The 26,651-nt window shown below is 41.2% G+C and overlaps 1 protein-coding gene across 1 annotated transcript in view; it reads left to right on the top strand.

Moving 5' to 3' along the window:
* LOC146987410 (receptor-type tyrosine-protein phosphatase gamma-like) overlaps positions 1-26,651 on the top strand; it is a 421,581-nt gene that overhangs the window by 380,692 nt on the left and 14,238 nt on the right. Inside the window, exons 9-15 of the mRNA XM_085776580.1 lie at positions 1,210-1,394; positions 10,382-10,490; positions 10,800-10,849; positions 11,397-12,156; positions 16,269-16,419; positions 21,909-22,000; positions 24,745-24,836. Of these exons, the coding sequence (XP_085632706.1) occupies positions 1,210-1,394; positions 10,382-10,490; positions 10,800-10,849; positions 11,397-12,156; positions 16,269-16,419; positions 21,909-22,000; positions 24,745-24,836 (1,439 nt within the window). The remainder of the gene's footprint in view (positions 1-1,209; positions 1,395-10,381; positions 10,491-10,799; positions 10,850-11,396; positions 12,157-16,268; positions 16,420-21,908; positions 22,001-24,744; positions 24,837-26,651) is intronic.

A 26,651-nucleotide genomic window follows, 5' to 3' on the forward strand; every position in this document is an offset into this window, starting at 1 on the left:
AATGGGATCAGAGCTGGGCATGAAACATGAATCTTAGAACAACTGTGTGGAAAAGTTCATTACACTGAGTGGATCAACCCTTAATGTGAACATTGGAAATATTTCCTTAGAGTTTCGATTTGACTAAAATGTGTATCTAAGTGAATATGAGAAAACATGCTTAGACTAAATGAGCCTGTGTCTTATATAAACCAGTTTAGAAGAAAGGCCTCATCCATTGTTAGAAAATTCATGATCATTTTACTAAAAGGTTCAGGCGTCCCTCGGCTGAACAAGCTCACCAGTCAAACAGAGACACCTAGTGGTCTGAAGATACCAGTGTAGGGCTGCTCGTATCTGAATGAGTAGGGGCTGCGTGTGTGTGTGTGTATGCGTGCGCGTGTGTGGTGTTAAACTCATAACAAAACATACAAAGTATGTTTGCCTTCATATCTCTCATAGCCAGATATTAGAAGGCAGAGCAGGTTGTAGTCATTTTGCCTGAAGGCGACTATATATGAACTCGTTTCTTTGGAGCCTGGAGACAAACCCATGCGTGTGTGTGTGTGTGTGTGTGTGTGTGTGTGTGTGTGTGTGTGTGTGTGTGTGTGTGTGTGTGTGTGTGTGTGTGTGTTTGATGCCTGTGCATATGTGTAGAGCTGAGCTGAAACCCAATATTCAGTATTAATAATGCTCAATAGCCACTGTATGTTCAGAGAATCCAGCCATTCACACATGCATGTGTGCACACCGGATTGCATTGTGTGGTGTGTGTATGTGTGTGCGTTCATGGATGAGTCAGAGTGTCTCACAGCAATATTAATAACACATAATACAACTCACACTCACATAACACTCACTGCTCTCCCTCGCTCTTTCTCTCCCTCTCTCTTTGTGTTTTGAAAGATAAGTTGAGTCGATGTATTTAGCTGTTAAATTATCTCTTTCTCTCTCTCTCTCTTAAATTTTTATTATTTCATTTTCCTTCATCTGTCTTCCTCTTCTTTCTTTCCTTCACTTCATTGGTTTCACTGAGTCCTCCCTTTCCTTCTTTCTCCCTTTCCTCTCTTTCTGACTTTCTGTCATTCCCCCTTTCTCAATTTCTTATGTCCATTGCTTTCCTACCGTCTCCTTCTCTGTCCTCTATCCCCACTGTTTTCTTTTGCTCTTCCTGCCTTCTTACTCCATCTTTTAATTCCCTTTTTTCTTTTGTTTCCTGCCTCCTCCCAGTGTGCAGTAGCGCTCCCTTCAACATGAAGGTGCAGCACGTGAACGGCAGCGCCCTGGTGGTCCGCTGGGCCCGTCCAGAGGTTACCTACCACCCGCCCATTCTCCACTTCCTGGTGTCCTACAGCTGGACGGCCCACGACGACAGCTACGAGGAGACGCACCTGACCGACGCCAAGCACAAACTGGTGAGGCTGCTGTGGATGGGTTAGACCCGGAGGACACCATGTGGGATGCTAGGATTATTAATTAACAAGAGATTATGCGATAACATAATCTTCAATAGAGAAATAGTTCCAATATCAGGTTGCACGAGGCTGTGAGGAGATTAGTACAGCTAGTGTTGGTTAATGAGCTGACTTCACTGAAAGGTCTGATTCTGACCTATGTTACATTAATGTGCTCAGCAGCTCTGGATAAAGGTTTGTGTGTTTGTGTCTGAACACTGCTGTGTTTATTAGACATCAAGGAAACATGGATTCCATGTTGTACTGTGTTGTACTTCATCATCATGACTGGAGAATAATTACTTTACTACATCAGTATCTGACCCAGTCTCTTGCAAAATGACACATTCACTGACATGATTTTCATTAACTTTCCAACAAAGAAAGCTTCATTCTTTTCCATGGTTATCAACAGATCTAACAAAATGATAGCGGTAGTTGTTAAAAAGCAATTGAAGTCCATCTGTAGTTAGACACTTTAGTCTGTACTCAGTGTTTTAATTTATCCATCAAAATAACTAACTCTTATGAAAATATCTCTCAAACAAAGATTTTAACTTAGTTCGTTTTTGTATTGAAACTAACTGAGATTCAGACTTTATATGAACTGATGAGTTCAATAAAAAACAAAAAACTAGAATTTTGGGTTATGTTTGTTTTTGTATTCATTTTTAATATGTTTTTGATAATATGCTGATGATGTTGTTTTGTACACTTAGCAACCATGATCTTCATGTCCTCTGTCTGTACAACCAAACTGACATCAACTGTGACAAATGAAGGTCAAATTAGTGGGATGAGAGGTTGTTTGGGATTTTTTTAGGAGACGCAATCACAGTAAAATCCATGAACAGAAAAACAGGCAACACTTGAGTCCTCTTCAGCCAGTAACCTACAGTTTCTTGACACTGTCCAGCTCAACAACAGTTTGCAAAAAAGTCATCTTTATCTTTCTTGGATAAAACAGTGTTTGCTAATGACTAAGATGGGCATAGATCGAAAAACATTAATATGCAGATTGGCAGTAGTATCAAATGTAAAAGCTATGTAGTTTGAGACACATGCATTCACAGCATTCCCTTTTACACCTGACAGTATATTCAGGAGTCTAACATATACTGTAAGGAAATCACCATAGATATACAGTATGTACATTTAAAATGAAATGAGTGCTTTAAATGTTTCTTTGAATGAGCTCTTCTCATTACACATGCACACACACACATACACATAAGCAGTCTTTCTCTGATGTGTTTCCTTGGCCTGGTTTGTGTGGGGGAAAAAAAGAAGAAAATCTCAGTTGAGACTTTTCTGACTCGTAGCTGTCGATAGCCGTGTGTTTGTACTGTCATATATTCCACAGAGATGCAGAGAACAATGGAGGCTTTCAGCCTCTTCCTCACACACACACATCACATCACACACACACACAGCTCAGACTCCATGTCCACAGCTCGGTGTGTCTCATCACACCGACGTGTTTTAGGCTGTGCGACGAATTCCACATGAAGTGAGTTTCATCTTGTAACAGTGCTCGGTCGCTCTAACGGTAACACAGCTACCACAGCTCAATAATGGAGGAATTGTGAATAATGGCTGTTGAAGCTGTGGCGTTTCATGCTGCAGTTCCTGTCACAGCCAGTGGGTGTCTGCTCGCTGACACTGACATGAATTGGAAGGTCTGCCATAATGTAACACTCACATACTAACCATAGCATAAGCATAACCAGGATAACCATAGCATTATTGGTTATGCTCAAAAGAGGTCGGTTTTATGGATGAAATCCTCTGTCATGATATACGTTATATAGCAAAATCCATAGATATAGTACATACACATTATAATTACAGCTCCAAGTGTGTGTGTGTGTGTGTGTGTGTGTGTGTGAGAGAGAGAGAGAGAGAGAGAGAGAGAGAGAAGGGGGATCTGGTGATCTGGAGAATAGCGGGTATATGGATATGAGGGGGAGGTGGTGGGTGGGGCATAGAGATGAGGAGAGAACATGGAGATGTGCGTGTGTGGCGGGGGGGGTGGGGGCTGTGAGAAATGTCCAGTAACACAGAATGAGGGGAACAGAGGAGCAGATAAATGACCTGAGAAATAGTTGTTGTTGTTTTTTCATCAAATGCAATTATTTGTTTTGTCTTAGTGGCACCATAAACAGTCCTGTTCATTAGCTGAATTGTCCACAATGGCCTCTAACATAATGTAATATAACATGGAGACACCATAAGGAGAAACCCTGGCTGTAATCATTCCTCCTCTCCACACATTTGTGGAGTGACTGCTGCACAAAATCCACAGTCTCAGTCTGCAGAGCTAATGTCAGGCTTGAGCACACATCAAGTCAGGATCCCTGTACGAAGTAATTGCCTGATGGCCAATGTGGACATGGGGAATGCTCACAGCAAGCACTGCATCTCTCATGCACTGTAAATATGGCAAAAGAAATTCAGACATCCTTAAAACTCCTTCATCCTTAATATGAAACAAACAAATCAAGTGCTGAGCTTGCACCAACAGCTGCAACAACAAATCAAAATCAAACATGGAAAATGTAAGATGAGGAAAATCACACAGAAATATAATAAAACATGCGCATGAAAGAGGTAATAAGTAATGAAAGCACAACTTTAACAACAGCAGACTTGGTTCTGCCTTCTGCCAATTGCATCTGATTTTCTGCTAGTGATGATTTTTATTTGTTTGTTTTGTTTTGTTTTATTCATGTCAGTATTTGGAAGCTCTAAAGGCCATAAAATACTCAAATGGGTCAACATCAAAGTCCAGATTTCAGATCATCTAACCATCAACTGATCCTCAGCCAACAGTCACATCATTTCCCTTCAGAGCCAAACACACCCATGTCACAGAAAGCACTCCATATATTTCCTTTGTAGTTTCACTTCACTCATCTTTTGCCTCCTTCCTATTTCATTTCCAGTCTTTATCCCTTCCACACACCACACACTTAACTTGATCAGTGGACCATGATTTAACCTCATCACTGCGACCCACTGTACATTTGAACATTTTTGAATCCTGTCGTGTATTTTCCATCTGAGCTCACTCTGTATCACTGTGTAGATTAATTTCTGATCAGCCTGATGAGCCAGAGTCGACTTTATTTGCTGTAAATGTAAATTATGATGAGAATATTATGGACTAACAGACAGTCAGATGCAGCTGCACTGGAGAGAAGCACGTGTGTGCTTGTGTGTGTGTGTGTTATTTCAGAAATACAGAGGATTTTACATCATCAAAAATATGACTTTGAGGCCCTTGAAAAATCTAATAAGTTGTTTTGGAACAAAACTGTTTTGATACATACAAAATCAGCTCTGATTGCATCATTAAAAATATTTTGTCTTTAACAAAGTCTTGACAAATTCTCATGAGAAAATGGGTCGACTGGGGTTTTAACAGAATAGTCATTAATTTTGGGGGCGGAGGAAAAGTTTTTTGACACAAACACAAACACACACACCACACATTTGCTACAACACGTACAAACCAAGCAACCATCCTCCATCAGTTCCATTACAAATGGTCTCATCAGGAGCTGGAATGAGCTGTGAGGAGCTGTGGAGCAGACAGGAGGTTTCATTCCCTTACATTGTGGTGTTCCGGTCAGCTCGCAGAATACTAATGCTAAGCTAGAGAGGATACAGCCTGCCAGCCTGTGCAAAAAGCATGACCTTGGGCCAGTGGCTGTGTGGGAAAACCAGATTTGCTGTAAAAAAAAAAAAAAAAAAAAAAAGGGAGAAAAAAGACTGGAAAAAAGAAAAGAAAAATAGGGATCAGAGTGCCCCCTGGCTGTGGAAGCAGGATCCACTTCCAGAGCTAGGACTCTCCCATGATGAGAAAGACAGAGACAGGGAGGTGGGAAGTGTTTTATCCTCCCATCATTAACTCAAGAGACCACCACTCCACCCCTCCTTCTCCCCTCCCCAGTAATCCCCACTTCACTCTCCCTCTCCACTCTTCCTCTTCCTCCTCATGTCTTCTCCCCTTTGGTTCCTCTTCCCACTTTGATTCTGATCTTATTTCCTCTATCCTCCCTTGATGCTTCTAACTAGGTCACAACAGGGACCTACATGGCTTTAGGGCCCTTAAATTGGGGGCCCTGTTGTCAAAATCAGTGGACAACCCCTTCATAATAAATGAGTGTAGAGTGGACTGTGTTATGGGTTGCACCACTTGTGAAGAAGGGGGGAAGTGATTAAGAGAAACAGGTGCACAACAGGATTTAACATAGCAGAACTGGCATGAGTCAGCGAGTGGAGGTGTAGGGGTAAAGATAGAAAAAGAACACATCATAAATTTAAAAAGATATTCATTTGACAGTATAAATGCTCATCATAATGATCTTTTCATACATGAGTCAGAGTCAATGTGGATGTTACACAGTCCTTCAGAATCAAAGTATCTGTGATTCCAGAGGTTTCCTGAGATTTTTGGACTTCACTGAACTCTCTTAGGTCCTTAGCTCAAAAAAGCTTTAGAACAGTCACAAGGCAAATTTCTAACACAAGTAATAAAAAGCAAGTGAGCAAGTAAAAGAGATAAAAAGATGGAAGCTGATAGTCGGTGGAGGGTTTATAGCTTTGAAAACTGTCCCAGCTTTTATAAGACACTTTCATTTTATGTCATTCTCCTCTTTTGTCTCTGAGAAATACCAAGAATAAAATGTTGATGTTCCTTGAGTAGCTAAGCTGATGTTAAAGACTGTAACCAGCACAACAAGCGTGCAATCCCTTTTAAAGTTCAGGGTTATATACAGTATATGAATTATATCAGGCTAAACTCAAATCTGTTTCGTGTATTTGCCCCAAAGAATATTAGAAAGACCTCTCAATGTAATATTTCTCAAACTCCTTGAATCAGCACCTCCTTAAAATGCCTTTAACTGTGTGGACTTCAGCTTAGTGTACTGTACCTAATAAATAAAAGAACACATATTTCAATTTCATATTTTATAACAGAATCTGAAGTCGCTCTCAGAGCTATTGAAACGAGGCCAATTATATCACCAAAAGTTGAGTTATTGGTAAACAAATAATTAATGAATACATTCTCTCAGTGGAGCCATGAGAGTGAACATGCTTTTTTTTAATTAAGTATTCAAGTAAATAAAAATGAAAATAAAAAGAATATATTTTGATTGGCGGTGATTTATTTTGACACTAAAAATGTTATACGCAAAGCAACTGAAATATTAGTAAAATGAGACATTTAAAGGGCAAAACAGTAATAAAATAGTAATTTAAAAAGCAGAGAACAAGATGTTTGAACCTTGTGTCTGAATGAGATGAGTTCAGACTGAGGGTTCATTTGTCATTGAGCATGTGAACCTGTGAACCTGTGAAAACGATCTAAGCCTTGATACGAGGCTTCAGCAGAGCAGACACTGTTGTACATACATGTCACTTGCCTCAGAGCCTTGGTGACACACAAACATCAGTAATACCAGACAGCAAAATCAATCCGGCCCAGACTCGGGCCACATGCTTGTTTTCTTCTGCGTCAGTGTAGACCTTGTTCCACAACCTGAGTGGGCATGTGAGTCAAGTTTATTTTATTTGTCATGTAAATGTACAATCAATGTAATGAAATGCATTCTGCCCTGGCTCTCTCCCAGCCGTTAAAACTGACTGCATGGGTCATCATGCTGGTAGCCTATAGCTGAGGCTGATGGGAATGTGATTTGTAGAAGTAAAATACAAACACATATTTTGACCTGATAATGAAAAGTATGCCAGGATGAATGAATTACAAATGTCTAAATTCTTTTAATGGTTGTCGAGAAATTTCACTCAAAGCCACAACAACCTTCTGTTCAGCTAGGGAGGCTGAAACATCTGGACTGTATGGTATGTTATCACAGAGAAATGTTTTCACCCTGTGTTTCCACTCATCAATACCCTTGCACAGGCAGCACCGTAGCCTCACCAAACACTGATTTTATTACATTCATTCATCATAGTGTTTAATTTTTGTCATTCTAAATTGATAGACTGAAAAATAGAATGATATAATTACATAAAGGGAAGAAAAAACACCAGAAACAGACAAAAAACAAATATATGATCACATATTATTAAAAAGCGGTATGGCCAATGGAGGAATGGATGTACAGTATATCATGATAAATGATATAATTGCAAAATCTGCAGACTGTATCAAGACACCACGTTTGGATGTTGTCCCACACTGTGATGAATCCTTATTTAAACATTTGTTGATACAAGTGGGCGAGAAGAGTCACGGTGTTAGAGCGGGTCTGTGAGGCAGAGACCGATGAGGTTTCAGGCTCCTCAGACGTCCTGTTTGTTCACGAGTTGCTGTACATCAAAGAACCAAAATGTTGACATGAGTCCTCTTGATTTACTCGGTGTTTGCTGCCCATCTGTGTGAGAGCAGGAGTCAGCTGGAAGCAGGAAGCCTCCGCAGTGTTAGTGTGAACAGCAACACTCCGGTCTGACACAGCACTGCCTTCTCATGGAGGCAGTCAGCTGCTCATAAGACTGTTCCTTTGTGCCCATGATAACTGGCTCTGGGGTTGTAATTGTTTTGTTTGTTTGTCTTTTTGAGTTTTTTTTATTGGTGGTGCTTCATTTAGCATTTTAAATCAGTTTCAGTGTCAATAATATTATAGTCAGTGTAGTGTAGTCATAACTATATCTCAGTGCAAGATGAGCACAGCTGACAATACCTTCTTATTTTGTCCTTATTTTTATTTGGTGATCTGGTTTTTAATAGCCTGCCTTTTATTTGTGGTTTTACTCACTTGAGTACAACTCCTCTGTTTTATTATTTTATTATTTTACCTATATCCCTCCATCTTTATCTTCCCTCTCCAGTCTCCATTGTTTCCTCGATGCAAATGACAGTATATGACAGTATTTGCTCAGCTGTCATTATTGTCTTATTTATTTTGCTTATAGCTGGTATAACTGGTAAGCTGAAGTTACATTGTTTATTAATCAGCCACTAACAGTAAAATGTATTAGATAAATTGATTAATTTTGACCAGTATAGTTCATTCATATCGTGATGGTGTAGCTGACAGACAGGATATAGTAATGGTTAAATGTCCCCCCCTGAGTCACTGCCCGGCTGATTTTATATCCCACAGTATTTTTATGCTATCAGAGAGGTCCTGATTAATTTCTCCCTGATAAATATGTCAGACTTGATGAAAAAAAGACCCAGTGATGTTAAAATGTCTGATATACCATTAAAACATGGCTACTGGAATTAATCTCTTACTGGTTTTATATTCTCACCCCCTCATGTGATGGAGGTGGAGAGCAGAAATGACTGCATGTGCATGATAGCTTTACTATTCAAGTGATCCACAGTGGCATGTGAAAGAGCAGGGGTTTCATACAACGAGAGGACTTTATGAGACTAGGTAATTTGGCACAGACCCCAGAGCTGAGCTGGCTATAATATTTTCCATTTAACTGAGTGATGGTAAGTTTATGTAGGTGAACTGATGGGCTTCAGGAGGACAGGCTGTTACATCACATGCTAAGCCATTCACGCATATGGATAGTTTTGTTACTTCTCATGAGGAGATGCTAATACAATGATGTCCAGGTCCACTTTCTACCAACTCCCTCAGTATATCAACACCATTTCTCCAAATAACTGACCACGTGACGACCTGTGATTTTGCTTGAACCAGCTCCAGCCACAGTGAGTTGCAGTCAAAGCTGCAGCCCAGCAAAAGGAAGCTCAGAAGTGGACCTTTTAGCTCGCTCTGTCATGTGCATTGGACAGGGAGATTATGATTTGGCAGTGACCTTCAGAAATTAAGAAGCAAACAGCTTTTCAAATGGTTTTGCAGGTTTTCAAATGGTGACGCAGAGAATATGAAGTAAACTAAGTGTTTGAAAAGGCAGTAGAAATATAACATTGTTAGAACTTTTTGTTTGACCTTCACTGTGGCTTCATAAGGCAAGGCAAGTTTATTTGTTTAGCCCATTTTTACAAGAGGTTTATCTCAAAGGGATTTTTACAGAACATAGCATCATAACACATCATCTGCCCTTAGACCCTCACACTGACTGAGGAAAGACTCCCAAGAAAACCCTTAACAGGGAAAAATTGGAAAATCATAGGGTGAGCAACAGAGGAGGGATCCCTCACCCTGGACGGGCAGACATGCAAAAGATGCTGTATCTGTTCAACATGGAAAATGTTATAAATGGGGTTTGTTCAGTTTAGGAAGAGCTGATGAAGGCAGCTTCTGGTGGGCAGGCTGGGTCATATACTGTATGCAGGGAAAGCATCTTAATGGGAATACTGGTGGTCAGGCTGGTTCATAAGCAGGGAGGGCAGGCCGGTTTAGGAACAGAGGAAAGGAGAACAGTGACAGACTAGACTGACCCTCCTAAATACCAGATTGAGGATGTGAAAGGGTTGCTGCATAGCACCACACTTAAGTTTGTTATTTTTCATCCACATTTCATATGAACCTTTGTTTAAAAGGGAAATAGAGACTTTGGGGTTTGTAAGCAACAGAGATTTGTTCCCTCGAACCAAAATCAAACCATCACTGACATGTACTGTACAGCTCCCATGCAGCTGGCATAGTGTATGGCAGGAAAATACATATATTAATGGTCGTAAATGTCAATGTAAAATAATGAAAGATGGTATTCCTCAGGGATCCACTTTAGGGCCACTTAACCGTATGTAACTGATTTGTGACCTTCTCTAGCCCTCGCTCATAGATTGATGTGCACTGCAAAATAACCCAGAGGAGTAACTGGTTAAGATTGACATGTGGTTTAAATGTGTTTTAATCTATGCACCTTCCTCTTGAAATTGACACACTGGTCTGTGCCTGGATTAACACGATTGAGGACTAAAATGAGGCTGTTTCAGCTGATTTAAACCTCACTGACTGTGTGTTTTTCTGTCTGTTATTGTCCAGGAGGCTGTCATTTCTCCCGTTTCCCCTGATGTGCTGTACCTGTTCCGTGTCCAAGCCATCTGCATGAATGACATGCGCAGTGACTTCAGCCAGAGCATGCTCTTCAGAGGTAACACACACAGACCTGCTGGGAAACTGCTGCTGTATCTACACATGTTATCATCTTTTCTATTCAGGTTATTTATGTGAACTTGTATCAATAGCTGCAGGTCAGGATACAGGAGAAATAACAGAAGAAATGAAAGAATGAGACCAACATTTCACTGTATTCAGTTAACTGGCTTTAATATTAAGTATATTAAGCATGCTTACAAAGCACTAATAGAGGTCTTAGAAACACCCCTTCAAGTGAAGCGTTGCCTGATTGTTTTGGCTGTGGATTAAATTGCTTTTTTGTTTGTTTGTTTTTTGTCTGCAGCAAACACCACCAGAATATTTGAGGGGACGAGGATTGTGAAAACTGGAATGGTGAGTCAAACAAGCACTACTGTTGTCGTTTCACGTTTCACCCAGCAGAGAGCAGTGTCTGTATTAGCATCAATCCTCTCTGTTAGACAGTCCAGTAGATCATTTAGTATAATTATTATGCAGTGTCTTTTGATTATTGAATATAATAAACTTGCATGTGTTTAATTTTGTAGGGACAAAAAAGGCAAATTACAGTTCCTAAAAATCATGCACAAACAAATCCAAATACACTTTTACACTCTAATTTTCCTTTATTTTTGGCTCAATCAAAATATCTAAAATTAACTGATGATTTTTGTATGTCATTAGTTAAATAATTGTTATTACTGACCTTGCATAATTAAAATAACTGTGGTCGTAGGGTAGGCATAATTGACAGACACGTAAATTACAACCAAAAGTTCTGATAGTTGTAGAGAAATGAAAAGGACAAGTTGGTGTGTACAGTATGGGTATTTGTCAAGGTTTATATTTGATCCAGTCGTGCGTGTCACAGCTGGAAAACCATCAAATTCTGATCAGCACCTTTTTTTTTTTTCTTTCTCAGCCGACTGCCTCTCCAGCCTCCTCAGCTGACATGGCTCCCATTTCCTCTGGTTCATCCACCTGGACTTCTGCAGGCATCCCCTTCTCCTTCGTTTCCATGGCGACAGGCATCGGCCCATCCTCCAGTGGTAGCCAAGCAACGGTGGCATCGGTGGTCACCAGCACTTTACTAGCCGGACTGGGCTTCAGCGGCGGCGTCATCTCCTCCTTTCCAAGCTCCGTTTGGCCGAGCCGAGCGCCGACCCATTATCCCGCTTCCACGCGCCACACTGCCAAACCCACTGAGCCCGCCAAAGACGCCACCGCCTCTGCCTCGGCTGCCACAGCAGCTGCAGCCAAAGATAATGGTGAAGCTGGAGGTGAGGACAGGGAGAGCACCAAAGGTGAAGGGGAGGATGGGGAGAAGGAAGGGGAGGATAAGGACAAAGAGGAGGAGGAAGAGGATGAGAAGGATGAGAAGAAAGAGAGGAAAAGGCGTGTGGGCAAAGTAGGGAGGAAGGACAACGGCCCAGCGGCCAACAAGCCGCCCAGCGAAACACCCGAATCCACGGCAAGGGAGAAAAAACCGACTGAACCAGATCCAAGTAAAGCGACGCCTGGTGTAAAAGACCAACTGCAGGGCTACACCCAGAAACCACCTGACTCTAACCTGTCTGCCACCACGGAGGCAGCCAATGACACAGCAGCAGTCCCAGCAGCTGCAACAGCCAAACCTGGCACAGGGAGGGACAGGAAGACGTGGCCATTTTCCATCCACGATGGTGAGTAAGCCGAAGCTTCAGCCTTGTGTTAACTTGAACTTTGATACATTTAAAAGAAGAATTAGAAAGGGGGGAGTGACCAACTTTCTCTTTCATTTACTACTTTTACTACTTTAATGTGATAACGTGTGTGGTACTGTTTGAGGATCAACAAATATCTGCTTATAATTTAGGTTTTAGGTTAAGGTCCATAGTGAGAACACAAAAAACAAGAAGCACTAGTTGAGTGAATTCATGTGCTACACACAGGTGATCTGGTCAGGAGTCATTTGCTTTCACACTGATAAATAAATGTGGTCACATGTGGCTCAGACCACCTCTGAATGTGGTCTGAGTGATCAGATCTCAAATGCATCCTGAATGTCTTGGGGGTGTTCACACCTGAACTCAGAGCTGATCGCTTGTGATTGAATCATCGAAGATGGATATTAGTACCAGGTCTGAACAGGTTCTTACTTCCCGATTGAGGAATCTCGATCAACAATAAATGAAATGAACAAAAGAAGGCCGACAGCTCAGCTGGATTCAAGGGCAAATGCTTAAAAGTTATGATATAACTACATCCTGTTCAGTGCTTCTGTTGTGGGAGGTGTGTTCATTCTGAGTGCAGTAATTCACAAAGCATAGAAGCATAATCGCTTATGAACAACAAACTGCAACCGCAACTGGTCCTTTTTAAACATCAACATGTTCAATTTTAAACATCTACAGGTCATGTCAGATTTAATTATGTGGTATCGCCACTAAAATAGTGATTCCCAGTTACAACAGTAATGTATGCATGGCAGTGGGGCGGAAAAAGTGCTTTGCCATAATGTTTTAAAATACACGACTTTGCTATTCTGACTGAAAATCTGAAACATTACTGCTTAAAGGTAAATTTGTATGAGACACACACCCCTGCATTGCAAATGTATCTTTTAGTCACACACCTGTGACAGACATCTGTCATCTCTGGCAGAAAACATGATGAGAAATTACAGCTTACAACACAGAATTGCTCACACAAAGCACACAAAGTTTCCGAGGCAGGTAGAAGTAAACAGACTTGTCTTCAAAACCAGAATACCAGCTGACATTTAATAATATTAGCATCAAGAGAAACCTATTAGCCTGCTGTTTGCCTGCTTGTATTGCTGCTTGTAGGCTATTTGTAACATTAGCATGAAATACCTGCTGTTTTGTTTGAATAAACCAGACACTGAAAAATCTGGTATATTTTACTAGAAAGTTGGGAACATTACAACAGTATCACCGATTATGATACTGGTCAAGGCTTTGGACCTCTGGATAGATCTGTTGATGAACAGATGAATAACATGCAACGTTTTCAAAAATACATTTTATATCTCATTTCACTAATGATTTCATGCAGACAGTAATTGTAAATATTTGCCCCTAGAACACCCAAAACCTTCTTTCAATATAGATTGAGAGTCAGTGGTTCTGTGATTTTGTGTCAAATACTGTAACAATCAGATGAGTCTAATGAGCTCACTAAGCAATTTTTAACAGTGTGTAATTGTATTGGAAGCACTAAGTCAAAGTTTGTCCATGTGTCATGAAATAACACAACTGCATTACCGAATCACATGTTGTTACTTGGACGTACTAATGGTAAAAATGACCTAGTTAGCTAGGAGCTACAGTAGCTTACTAGTGTACTAGTTAAAATTTGCAACAGTTAGTAGTGCTACTTATGCTGTGTGTGAGGTGTAAAAAAAAACAAAAAAAAACTTTAGTAAATTACTTGGTTGTGGTGCAGTCATATCTTTCTGTCAACGTTTCTTTTTTTCACCCCCTAGTTTGTTGTGAAAAGGAACTAACTAACTGTAAAGGTTGTGGTGGCCTTTTATACCTTTGGGGCAGATAATAAAATGTTGCATTTCACCTTTGGGGACCTGAAAGGAAGACCTACAAAGTAGTCCAAATATGTTCCACTTTGACCAGAGCTGCATGAACGCATCAGTCACAAAATGCCACTGATGTAATAAAACATGACAGCCTGACAGAGGGGGGTCTGCTTTGCTTTGTACACGGTCAGTGATGTTGTAAAAGTGGTGTTATAGTGAAAAGTAAAGGGAGATGATACACTGTCTGTGGGGCCACACAGCAGGGACCCTGACTCAGCAGCCTGTGGAATAGAGTTGTCAACGCTACAGTCATAGAAGTGGAAACAGAAAAACGAAGCAGAGCCTCTCTTCCGTCATCGTCTGTCCTGCTCCTACCCCCACCTCCCACCCCTCATCTGCTAATCTTTTTTCTCCTAACTTTTCAATTTTGTTTCCTTTACTGTATCCATGTATTCTTTTAGTCCATCTTCTCTTCTCTCCTGACCCACTAACACCCCCCCACCCTCCCCCTCCCTCCTTTTGCTCATTCCCCCTCCACCCCCCACCCCATCCTCTGTGCCTCTCCTTGCTCTGATCTGAGTGCTGGCCTACTTTCAGACACGGCGAACGGAGATGAGGCTCGGAGGCCAGATTCAGCTGCAGGGGAGAAAAAAAAAGCCTCTGCTCCATTTATGGTTGTGTGTGTGTGTGTGTGTGTTCGATACGTATGCACATTAGTGACTGGCTGAGTGTATGAGGGTGTATGTGTGTGTGTGTGTGTGTGTGTGTGTGTTATGTATTTGCATGCTGCTGGTGAGTGAGTTGTTGTTGTTTTTTCTATTTTACTTTGGCAGACCGCCATAGACAAAAGCAGAAAGGAAAGAGGCAGACTGTAGTATACTCTGTGTATGTGTGTGTGTGTCTGTGTGTGTGTGTATGTGTGTGGATGTGAGGGAGGAGACGCAGAGTTAGTGGGGATGCAAGCCAGCTGTGGTGCAGTGCAGGGGCCCGGCCTGATGTAATGTTCGGCTCCAGGCAAAGCTGCAGATTGAAGGCCATGGGGGCCGACGTCGGCTTCAGCAACGTCACGGCTGCAGCAGCTGAACTGGGTAGGTGGTGGTGGTGGTGGTGGTTATTAAGAGACCTGAAAGCAAATTGGATTTAACTAATGTCTGAAATGATCTGAAGACATGTGTTGTTGTGATGCTGTTATCTGGCTGCACTTCATCAAACAGTGTGGATAGCATGCTGAGCTCAGGAGAGGGAGGACTAACGGGGGAACCAGTGTAGCTGTCTGCACTAATCTGTGGTTTATTTATGTGATGGTTTGTGTTTGTTGTGGAACTTAGATTAAGTTAAAGTAACAGCCTTATGTTTTAGGGGGGAAAAGAGCCTCTCTGCTGTCTGACCCAGCAAAAGATTCTGAGCTACTGAGATACTGTTTCATCTTCCTGAGCAGTGACACAGAGAGGGTCCACGTGTTTAGCCTAGCTTAGCGAATAAGCCTTGTCCCAGTGTACACTGCGCTGAGCCGCGACATGAACATGAACAGGAAATGAAACACGACATGTTCCAGTGGACGTCAATCAAACTTTGGAGCCTCTTGGCTTCTGTCATTGTGGAATCAAGAATCCTAACCTGGAGAGAAGTGGAATGGTTCTCCAAAGATTTGATGTTTTTTCCGACCACTTCATCACTATGTGTTTCATTCTTTCCGAGCTGTCAGGTGCACTTCATTTTTTTCTGTTGTATTGTTGGTAATGTTAGTATTCATACTTACATTTTTGAAAATATTCAGTTTTACAAGTGTGTACAGTACATGGTCTGTTTTGGTTTGATTTTTATGATTTATAATTTCACTAGTTTTAAGAAAAATAGATCAATCTGAGCTATGATTATTTAAGAATGGGGATGCATGTTTTTACAAATCTGGTACATGAAAAATAGTCACAAAATTTAAAAAAAAGCACATGATATTAATGTGACTATGACAATTTAGTCATTTATTTATTTCCCAAGCTAATCTGAGAGCACAACAGCAACTCCAACTACTCTACAACTGCCAGGCCTTTTCTATGGGGAAGATGTGATATGAAAAATTGGATATCGTTTTGTTCCCACTTCTTCAATCAGCAATTAAAGGAAACTAAAATGAGTTGTGTAATGGATTATGAAGAAGGGGAAATTAAGAAAGATGTATAATTTAAGAATAACAAGTTTTGACAAATGATCTCTGGACATTAATTTCTCTCATTAATTTCGCCCATCTTTTTTTGCCAGACCCCAGTGTGGTGACCAATCTAACTGGACAGACGAGGCCCGGATCTGGTCCAGGCGTGGGCCGTGTGGAATGGCTGGTACCTTTGGTTGTGGTCTCGGCTCTGACCTTCCTCTGCCTCATCCTCCTCTTGGGCGTGCTCATCTACTGGAGGTGGGTACAACAGTACAATCCCTTGTTAGCTGCTTCTGAGTTGGTGGTGCCTGGGGGCTGGAGTTGTGGGTGGAGAACTGTTGTATGTCTAATTGCATTTGAGTACGGCAGAAAGGAAGAAGAGGAGAGGAGGATTTGGTAATGAATGGGGAGAACATGGACACCTGCAGTGGAGGGTTTAGCTGCTCACAAGCACCAAAAATATGTAATTATTTAACTTTTAAAAAGCCTCTAATCCACCAACATCACATCTTTTGCGCAAAAAGGAAAATCAAGAAGTCATGTTCAACAGCAAATCCACCTCAGAGAGGCAAAGTGATCAGTTGTTTACATTTTAATCTTTATATGGCTGTCACATGGCTGTGATGACGATAGTTTGTAGTTCTCCTGTGATCATAATTAGGTTTCATCAACAGTGGAAAGTCTCAGACAGTACGAATGTAAACACAACACTCAGTGAACCTGCTAATTTTCACCTTATATCTCTCTCTCTATATCTCGCTCTCAAGTCTGTCTTTAACATCTGTTAAACCAGCAGCCAACACCACAGCTACACTGTGCAGGCACTGTCAAAAACACACAATCACAAATCAAAGCATCTCACACGGAAGCTCCTACACTTTTACAGGAGCACTCACCCGGGACTTAGATGTGACAGATTTGTTATACTAGTTTTGTTGGGGGTTAGCAGCTCATTGTCTTCTGCTTCTGATTGTGTGATCTGTAAGTGTGTGCGATGACGTACCTTCTTACAGTCGTGAGTGTAAAGTGTGAACAAAGGCCAACTTGACTGGCAGTGGAAAAGGGGTTTTTAATTAGCAGCTGCATTAAATAAAAAATACTTACACCTGCTGCTATTGGTAGGAACAGGGTATTAGTCTCTCTCTTAGTCTCTGATTTTCTCTCCAAGCATATAAAGCACTTTTATCAGTTCATGAGGGAACATTATAGTGAGCTGAGCTCTAATACAGCTTCTCAGACTGTATTAGACTTGGCTTCAGTCAAAATACACTGAGCCAGCCACACAGAGTGAGGCTAATTGGAGGTAGACTTTGGCCTAGGCAGCATGCTGCAGCCTAACCACAATGGTGGTGATATCACCACCAACACGTTGTTTTACTTAGAATATCTGGGCAGAACATGAAAGAGGACAGAGAAGAAACCATTTATCAACATGCTTAGAGTCACAGTGAGGGTTTTTTTTGTTTTTTTATGCTTGGATACGAATGAAGGCCAAGGGCACACATGTTTGAGGTGTCTAAACTGTGATAGTAGAAGGACAATTCACAGCAAGATAGCACTTTACAAAGAGCACATGACAGTTACATATTTCTCCTAAAACTGAAGGACATTTTCCAGTAGATTAAAGAAAACACTGATCTGAAATGTTACCTTGAAGTTATTCTTATTGAGCTATTTTCTGGATGTGAATTCCAGACGTATTGTATGGACAGACAGGCTTCATTTAACCACGACTGTAAATGCTTTAATGGTCAAGTATTATGTTGTATTCTAATGAGTTTATTGCAGCTTCTGGTATTATATCAGTATTTTGTCTATTGACCCTTCCTGTTTAATTTGCACATCATTTTCTACTATTCCATGTTGACAGCACTGTGGTTACACTGTGAGAAATATAAAGCATCAGATGGTGATTATATAACCAGTGGTAAGTGGCTAAATCATGTTAGAACAGCAGCATGGTCTTTTATTGAGATCTGGGACACAGCAAATCATCGGTGGCATGTGAAGAGAGACAGAATGTGATAGTAAGCGTCACCAACACACACATCACATGGTGTTAACGTCTGGGCCTGACACACACAGAATCCCATTATTGTTGTGTTTTTCATATTGTGTGAGCTCCGCTGAGACTGACCACAATCCAGTTTGCCTTCAGGGTTTGTATTGAGAAAACTGTTGGTGTACAAGTGCTGAGAATTCATGCATAATAACCCCCCCCCTCTCTCTCTCTCTGTCTCACACACACACACACACACACACACACACACACAGACACAGGCCTTGGCAACAGGTGTTGGGGGTGTGTTTGGGTATTTAATCCTATTGTGGAGCAAAGCTTAGGTCACAACCCCATGTTCAGCACAGACTCCACTCCCACTGCCTTCTTATTGGCAGCATTTGGTGCCGCCCACAAACTGTTGCTCTGCTGCTTTCAGGACTTAGACGTAAATACCAGCTTCATACCAGGGAAGAAAAATACATTTTTAATTCTGACAGTACACGATAGGCGGCACGTTGGACGTTGAATGTTACGCAATGTTCAAGTCACAGCTACAGATGTAGGACATTGGGATAGCATTCAGTAGCACCAGAGACTTACAGGTCTGTTGGGTAGAAGTCTTTTGTTTGCAGGTGAAACGTGCAATGTGCACGTTTTTGGTTATGACAGTGTATCACAGATAAGTCATGTCAAATGTCTCAAAGTGTGAAAAAGACGATCGGATACAAACAAAGTGTGAAATCTGGTCATTTCCAGAAGCACAGCGTGATTGTGTCAGTTTTGTCCCCTGCCATTTGAATGCATCATGACACCAGCTATCTCCCACCAGGAAGTGGCACAGGCTTGACCTGTGTTGGTGTGACACTAACACACACACACACACACACAGGCTCAGACAGGGAACACCCCCCGCCATGCCTTGTTAGGAAAGCCCTCCCTCTGTCTTCCCTCCTCCTGTCGCTACGTCTCTGTGCCGGGGCTCAGTTCAGGTCGTCGGCAGCATGTGGCAGCCCGTCTGCTCCCTCACCTCTGCTCGTTCACCAGGATGAACGCCCTGTGTTCTATGCTCTGTGTCAAATACAGGTAGGGAGGGTGTGGATACACATATGCAGGCTGTGTTGAATAACTTTTGTCATCACGGGAAGCTGTAGATTGTAGATGAGAGCAGCTGTCTGTGGAGTTTGTTTCTTGAGTTGGTGAATGTAGCAACGGACATGTATCAGTTCTCTAAAAAAGAATGAAGTGCAGAATGAAGTTTTTATTTCAAATAACAAAAAAAATGGATGTATGGATCAGCTACTGTGAAGTTACATGAAATTGTCCAGAGGGTGCAGAAAAAAATAATTGACTAATGAATTGAGTAATGTGTGTGTATTGCTGGTTAATTATGAGATTACTGCTACTCAACTCAAATGTGAAATGTATGTCACGATCAGACATGAATGATCTTTTCTTCCTCAGCAACTCTCCTTATTATTCTGTGTTTTTTGTTCGGTATCGTGTTGGTGGATTGGAGGTGTATCTAACACAGTGTTACAGGGATGCTGTGTTACTACTGCAGTTAGCATCACTCTGCTTCTTTCTCTTGAAAGCCAGTGAGATTTTTCCATTGTGTTTTGAAATATTAGAGGAAATAAACTGTGTGACTAACAACACTTTGGGATTTTAACCAGTATATGATGTTTGAAGCCTGAAAATAATCAGCAGAAGTACAAAGCTAATGTTAGGCTACAAACCAACTACACCACGGACGTAGTTTCATTCATTCAGCTCAAGAGTCTGTACATTTGGTGACAGGCTGAACAACAGCAACTCAAACACTGTAGTAAGGATATTATTACAGTGGATTTATATTGTTTTTATTTTGTTGTCTAGTCAGCTAAAGAACATTACTTACAGGCTGGTTGGGATGGTAACACTAAATTTTAAGCGTTTTGTTTTCCTAATGTAAAGCAGTGCAGATGTATTAATGTAGTCTCAGTCAGAGCTGTCGGACTGTTGGATGTAAATCAGGTCTTTCATGTTCAGCGTCTCTGAGTTTTTACCCTCGGTATGTTTTCAGAGAGAGAGAAGTGACACCTCTTCCTGCTTCCTCCTGCTGTATCTTGACTCCAGTTTGTCTCTAAATGCCTGATGCTGATCTCCATTCAAAGCAGTTTGATGTAAAACTTCACACTTAAAACACGTAAACTGTCAGCGTGTCAGAATCAAAACACAACAGGAGGCCTACTGATATGTCTACTGCCACACCTAAATACAAACACACACACACACACACAGTATATCCAACTTCAAACACACCACGAGTGTCTTTGCATGTGTGTGCGTGTGTGTAACTACAGTATCTACTGTAACAGTTTGAGATTTGACAAAACCAGACTGTGACTGGTGTGAAAACGTGTTTGTGCTGCGTGCATCATTTTTTGAGGTCGACGTGTGTGCCTGATTGTGTGTCTGAACATGGTTCAAAGTCCATATCTGCCATCTGTTTGCTGACAATTGCCATGATGAAATCTGTATCCTCTCTCGCTCTCTTTACACACACACACACACGATTATCTCTCTCTGCATTAAAATATGAAATATGCGCTCTGTGTAGCGACTGTGGAGTTCAGGAGGTCATGGGGGAGGCGCAGCCTCTACAGATTTTGAGGCTAAACATGCTCACATACTCCTCCTCCAAAAATAATATTATTGATCTGACATCATTCAACATCAACTAAGCTGTCAACCTTTGATTACTAATAAATTAAGCACTGCTTCAATTCCATTGTTGCCGTTTTCAGTTATAGTTTTGTTTTCAATGGCCCAATCAAGATTTAGGAGACATTTAGACAAAGGAAGGGGGGAGACAGGTTGTGAACAGAGACACTAAATGATTATTTGAAAAGGCATTAGAGGTTTTGTCAGAATATTATCTGCATATTTTAGATCAAACAGCAAGATGTATAGCTTTTCTATCCTGCAGCATCTTTCTCTTTGGTTCACCTGGGACAAATGACTTCTGAAGTCTGACCTCGGACCAGTGTGATTGTCCATTCACTGGACACAGTTACAGTAGTCATGTTTGTGGCTGCACAAGTGACCTATGTACAAACAATATACGTCAGCTCTAAAAATGGCACGTTATCATCATGCTTTGTTTCCCAGGCAACACTTGTAATTACAAAACCACCAGAGGTGTTTGTCAGGAGAAAATAACCACAGGGGGAACACAGCAGCACATTACAGATAAGAGCCTGGATGAGTTTTCTTCCTTCATGTGTAGGCTTACACAATGTACACAGAGGAGTTATGAGTAAACTGTTCTAGATCAAATAGGAAAAGTATGTACAAGTATAAAAAAAATGTACTCAGGATTGGACATGTACAAATAAACTCAAGGCCAGTGAACAATGGATTCAGTGATATAGAAAATATATAAAATGCAAATCTAAATTCCATAAACAGCATGTATGTTTTGAAGGAAACCTTATTGTGACTAGATTTTGTTGCCTAGACCACAAATGAGACAGTCCCACTGTCTATTACTCTGGATGTCCTCCATTCACCCCAGCCACCTCCTATGACTCTGCTGAGTCAGTGGTATTGATTCAAAATGTATGTTATATTGCAGTGTAGTATATAGAAACAGAATTTCTAGGAAAGAGAATTGGGAGGTGAAATACCATAGCCATAGCATAAATTATTTTAACGCTTGTTATAACCTATTTAAGTAAAATGTATCCCACTGTCTTTTTTTCAGACGCTGTTTCCAGACAGCCCATCTCTACGTGGAAGACAGCAATTCACCCAGGGTGGTGCCCAATGAGACGATCCCTGCCATCCCAATCCCAGGTAGCAGCTCCTCACCTGTATTGTATCATGGCTATGCTTCAGTTCCATCTGTCCGCTATATTTTGCTGCAACGTTTCTGCGCAGTGTTAAAGAGGTGGCGGTCCACTCTGTGGGGTCATAGGCCAGGGCTATTCTTATGACACAGGTCTGAGGTCACAAGTTGGTGTTACGACCCTACTAGTGTCATCTTCCAGTGACCAAACAGCCTGGATGAGCATCAGCACCTCACTGGAGCTGGACAAATCCACATTTGGTATAGATCTTTGTACATTTAAACAGGAAGATACAATTTTTGCTGATGCTTGGAAGTATATAGAGTAATTTGCTCGACTAAAGTTAAGTTTATCTGAGAAGTTTCTGAGAACAGTTTCTCTACTGTGAAGAGGAGATATTACATAATAAGTGCAGGTGGGAGGGTTTTTACGGTCTGATAGAAAAACCCTGGGATCTGTAGCTGCAGCAAAAGCTGTAGAAAGAGAAAGAGAGGCCATGGCCAGTTCACTAATTACTCAACACAAAACACACACACACAATCTTTACAGAGTTTGGAATCTGGTAGCTCTCCGGTTCAGGTCTCATGGTCCAAGATTTGGATCCAAACCTGTCAAATTCAATTAGAATAGCTTTGAGGCCTCTTTACAATGGGCCTTGGCTCAGCCCAAAGGCCTTCATTCACACCAGGTCCACCATGGCAGAGTCCAGCACAGACAAAAAGCCTCTGTGACACCCCGCTAAAGGATCAGGCTCGCAGGTACACTGTAGCTCCAGAGACTGTGGACATGAGTCCAGTGCAGCAGATGGGGACGTGGTGTCTGACCATTTGTAAGCTCTGTTAATGGTCTCAAAGAGCTTCACTGAACCCAGAATCCTCTTTGAGACCTTCTGCTGCAGACAACACGTTCTTACTACACAACCTTTCACTTAATACGCACATAATAACAAACAAACAAGAGTTACAGTCAAATGCTGTTAATGTTGTATTGATTCCTTCACCTGTGACCTGAGAGCTTCTTGGTGCTGTAGCAGGAACTACCCCAGAAGATGGTTTTGAGTACTGCCAAATGTCTATCTGTCCACAGACAAACACTTGGAATAATATAATACTGATGTAATGACTATGGAGATTTAATGTAATAATGTAGTGATTACTATCGTCTACTATCCCACTTTATAATGAGATATAATATAATATTGTGGCATAATTGACATGTGTATATTTTATTTTGAAATACAACAGCATTACAGCCATAACTGATAATAAACTAGCTTTAGTTATTGTGGCTGCTATTTATATAAATTGATTTAAAGGGCTAAGAATATTGAAGGTATTGGGTTGAGTCATGGTTCTCATTTATCAGGAAACCAGGTTGTCTCTGTGCTTTTGTGTTGTTTCCTGTTGGTATTCTACAACAAGAGAACAAATCTATTCGACACAGAGCGTGTCTGTACTGTACTGTCTGTAAAATATGTCAAAGCAATAAAAGGAGATTGGCTCAGTTCTCAGCGGAGCTAATTGGTTTTTCCAGACCTCTCAGCAGCCTGCTGTGTTTACTGACACACAAATAATTCTGACATATTTGCATACCTAAATGAACGTCTCGTAAGACACAAAGCGAGAGCCAACAAGTGCATGCTCCTGTTAATATTTGATGAAGACTAAACTGGAGGAAGCTGAGAGAGAGAGCATTAGCTGTTGTGTAATGTTTTTTTTTTTTTGCATCTTTTCCACTAAACAGGCTTCAATCATCTGGTTCGAGTTCAGCTCTTTACGCTGTTGTAATCTAAAGAACAACTGCAGCTGTTTGCCCTCCGATGGAACAGGCTCTCCGGCCCTGAGCCCTTATGCTTAAAGCTCCCAAAGCTGCAACATAAATCAAAACAATAAAAGCACTTAAGCAAGCTTTCTCCTGTACTAATAATTGTAAGTGATGGAGGGGAAATGAAACGTTACTGAGCTTGCATTATTGAGCTGAATGAGACTATTGAAGGGAATGGATTTATTCAAAGCACCACTTTGTACCACGAGTGTTTGGATTTGCCTCAAACTCTCTGCTATCAGTCTATTTCCATATTATACCCCGGGTAATTAACAAAGAAAACAATGAATCCAAATGAACACTCACTTTGCCTTGAACACATGTGCATCAGCACATACAGTATAATCACAGCACAAACACATTCTCATGTCATGGTCTGATAAGACTAAATAGACATTAGTCGCACTCTGACATAATTTACTGGAAGCTACAGCATATTAAGGATGTCGACAAAAGTGGACTGAATAATCTCGCCCTATGATGAACTGCTTAGTTGTTCAGGAGCTTTTGAAGATCCTGCATGATTTTGATCAGCAAATGGGGTTTCCTTAGAAGTCTTGGGATTGCAGATGTTCATATCTGTTTTTCTGAGCACTTTGTTTAAAAATAAAACAAGAAGAGAAGGAGAACTGCTTCTAAAGGGATACATCCTGCAGGTCAATAATACATTTCTAAGTAAATAGAACTGACATTTTAAAATCTTGGAAACTCCATTTGCTGAGGAAGATTGTGTGACATAATCGAAAAGCCCAGGCAAAAGTGCTACATGGACCTTTAGGTTATATTGTCTACTCCTTCAGTCACCATCTCAAACAGAAGGAAAATGGTGGTGTTTGTCTCTAATACTAAATCAAAACAAATGTGTGTTGTGTGCTGTAAGTTGCTATTACTGTGAACCTGGTTTGAACCTGCTCTCATCCCTTACAGATGATATGGAAGCCATCCTGGTCAAGCAGTTCATCAAACACGTCTCAGAGCTCTATTCAAATAACCAACATGGATTCTCTGAAGAATTTGAGGTAAGCAGAGATGTTTTGAAAAAGTCAACAGGATTATGAAACCATGCTGCAACTCAGCTGATGTTTCTGTCACCTGGCAGCATTAGAAACAAGTTGTTAAGGTTGTTGAGCAATTGTAATTTTATAATGTGAAACTACGTGACACAGGGTGGCCACTGGTTTCAGGTGTCTCTGATACCAGATGATAGCAACACACTGTTTAATGTATTGCATGAACTTGCCATCGCATCCTCTCTCTGCTGCTGATTGATGTCATACATAGAAAAACATGTGGAATCTTCACCATCTTCACCAACGTTCATTCATATTGTGTTTATTCCTCATCATCATCGTCACCTAGTTCCTCATCTTATGTCTCCTCCCTCTGATGATTTCAGGTTTGTTGTCTGCACATTTTTTTAATCTGAGTTTCACAATGACCACTGGGAGGTTGTAGCATCCAGGCTCACATCAGTCCTCCACCTGTAGGAATCAGTTGAAGATATTTCTCATCTATTTGAGTGAGGAGCCTTTTACCTATTCCCTGTTTCCTGTATTTTTTTTAATAGCATCAGTTATCCCTATCTATCCATGTGAGTGCCCCCAGGCTGCTAACTGTACATAGAGGCACTTGCAGTCCTCGGTGGAGTAAGTAAACTAGACTTCTTGATGATCGCTGACAGATTATCCCAATAAAACACCGTGCAGATGAATTATTACATGTTGTATTCTAATTCATGTGATCCCACAGGGCTGTGGTGGACTCTGCAATGTCCTGTTTCCTTTGACAAGTGTGAGAGTGCAGACCTTCCTTGTTACAGACGACTAGTATCCCTTTGTCCCTATATCCAGTATTTCATGCGAACAGGACTTAAGGCCTGAGCAGGAATGTGGATGTTGTTTTACCTTGTTTTCTTTTTCAAGGGGACGTTTATTTCTTACCGTATCACAGACAAAGGATTGTGATTCCCAGTAACTATGGTTTGGTGGTCCCTCCAGCTGTTGTGATGTACATACATGAGGGAGGAAAGATTTCAGCTCCTCAACAATCCTCTCGTCTGTCTTGTTCTGAGACAATAGTATATTTCTTTACCAGCTAGCTCACTTTGGTCCACGGTGAATCTTACTAGGCTTGTTTTACTCTCTATATTACTTAAAAGCTTCCTCCACTGCACAGGATTGTGTCCTGGGGCGCCCTCCATTGAGTGCTACTTGCTCAACCATGACTGCATCTCTCTGCATTTCCGACTGATGTTTTCTAGTACACATCAAACACCACATCCTTTGTGCAGTGCTTGGAGACAGAAACCTCTCCAAAAGCCTTACCATTACTTCTTAGTCTGTGAACAAGGCCCATTCAATCAGTGGCCATCGTTATGTTCAACTGAAAGAGCTGATTTCTCTCAGCCAGCTAGATAGATCCCACCAAGTGGATGAGCCTGGACGTCTTTAGTGTGAAGCATGGATTGTGTGTCCAAAGAGTTTTCTGTCTTCTTTCTGGAGCACCGATTTGTTTTGTGCATGTTTTCTTTGTGTCTTCAGATGTCGTTTTCTCATGTAACTTGGCTCTGGTTCTGATCTGCTTCCTCTCCAGTCTGGTGAGCTTGAAGCAGATCACTGGCTGTGTTTGGTTTACCTTACAGTATTTTGTACTACACAAACTGATAACTAAATAAATTTTACCTCCTTGGACCAAATTCTGGTCTTAACTGTGTCGGCTCAGAAAGGCTCATTATCCTTATTCCCAGTGTATTTCCACAGCTCTAACTAGTACATTATTCACAGTACACGAGTATGCACCCATAAAGCTCAAATGTAGCTGTTCAATAAAAGATA

The sequence above is a fragment of the Trachurus japonicus genome, chromosome 5 (assembly GCF_045865225.1).
Source record: "Trachurus japonicus isolate A0001 chromosome 5, Traja_1.0".
Classification (NCBI taxonomy): domain Eukaryota; kingdom Metazoa; phylum Chordata; class Actinopteri; order Carangiformes; family Carangidae; genus Trachurus; species Trachurus japonicus.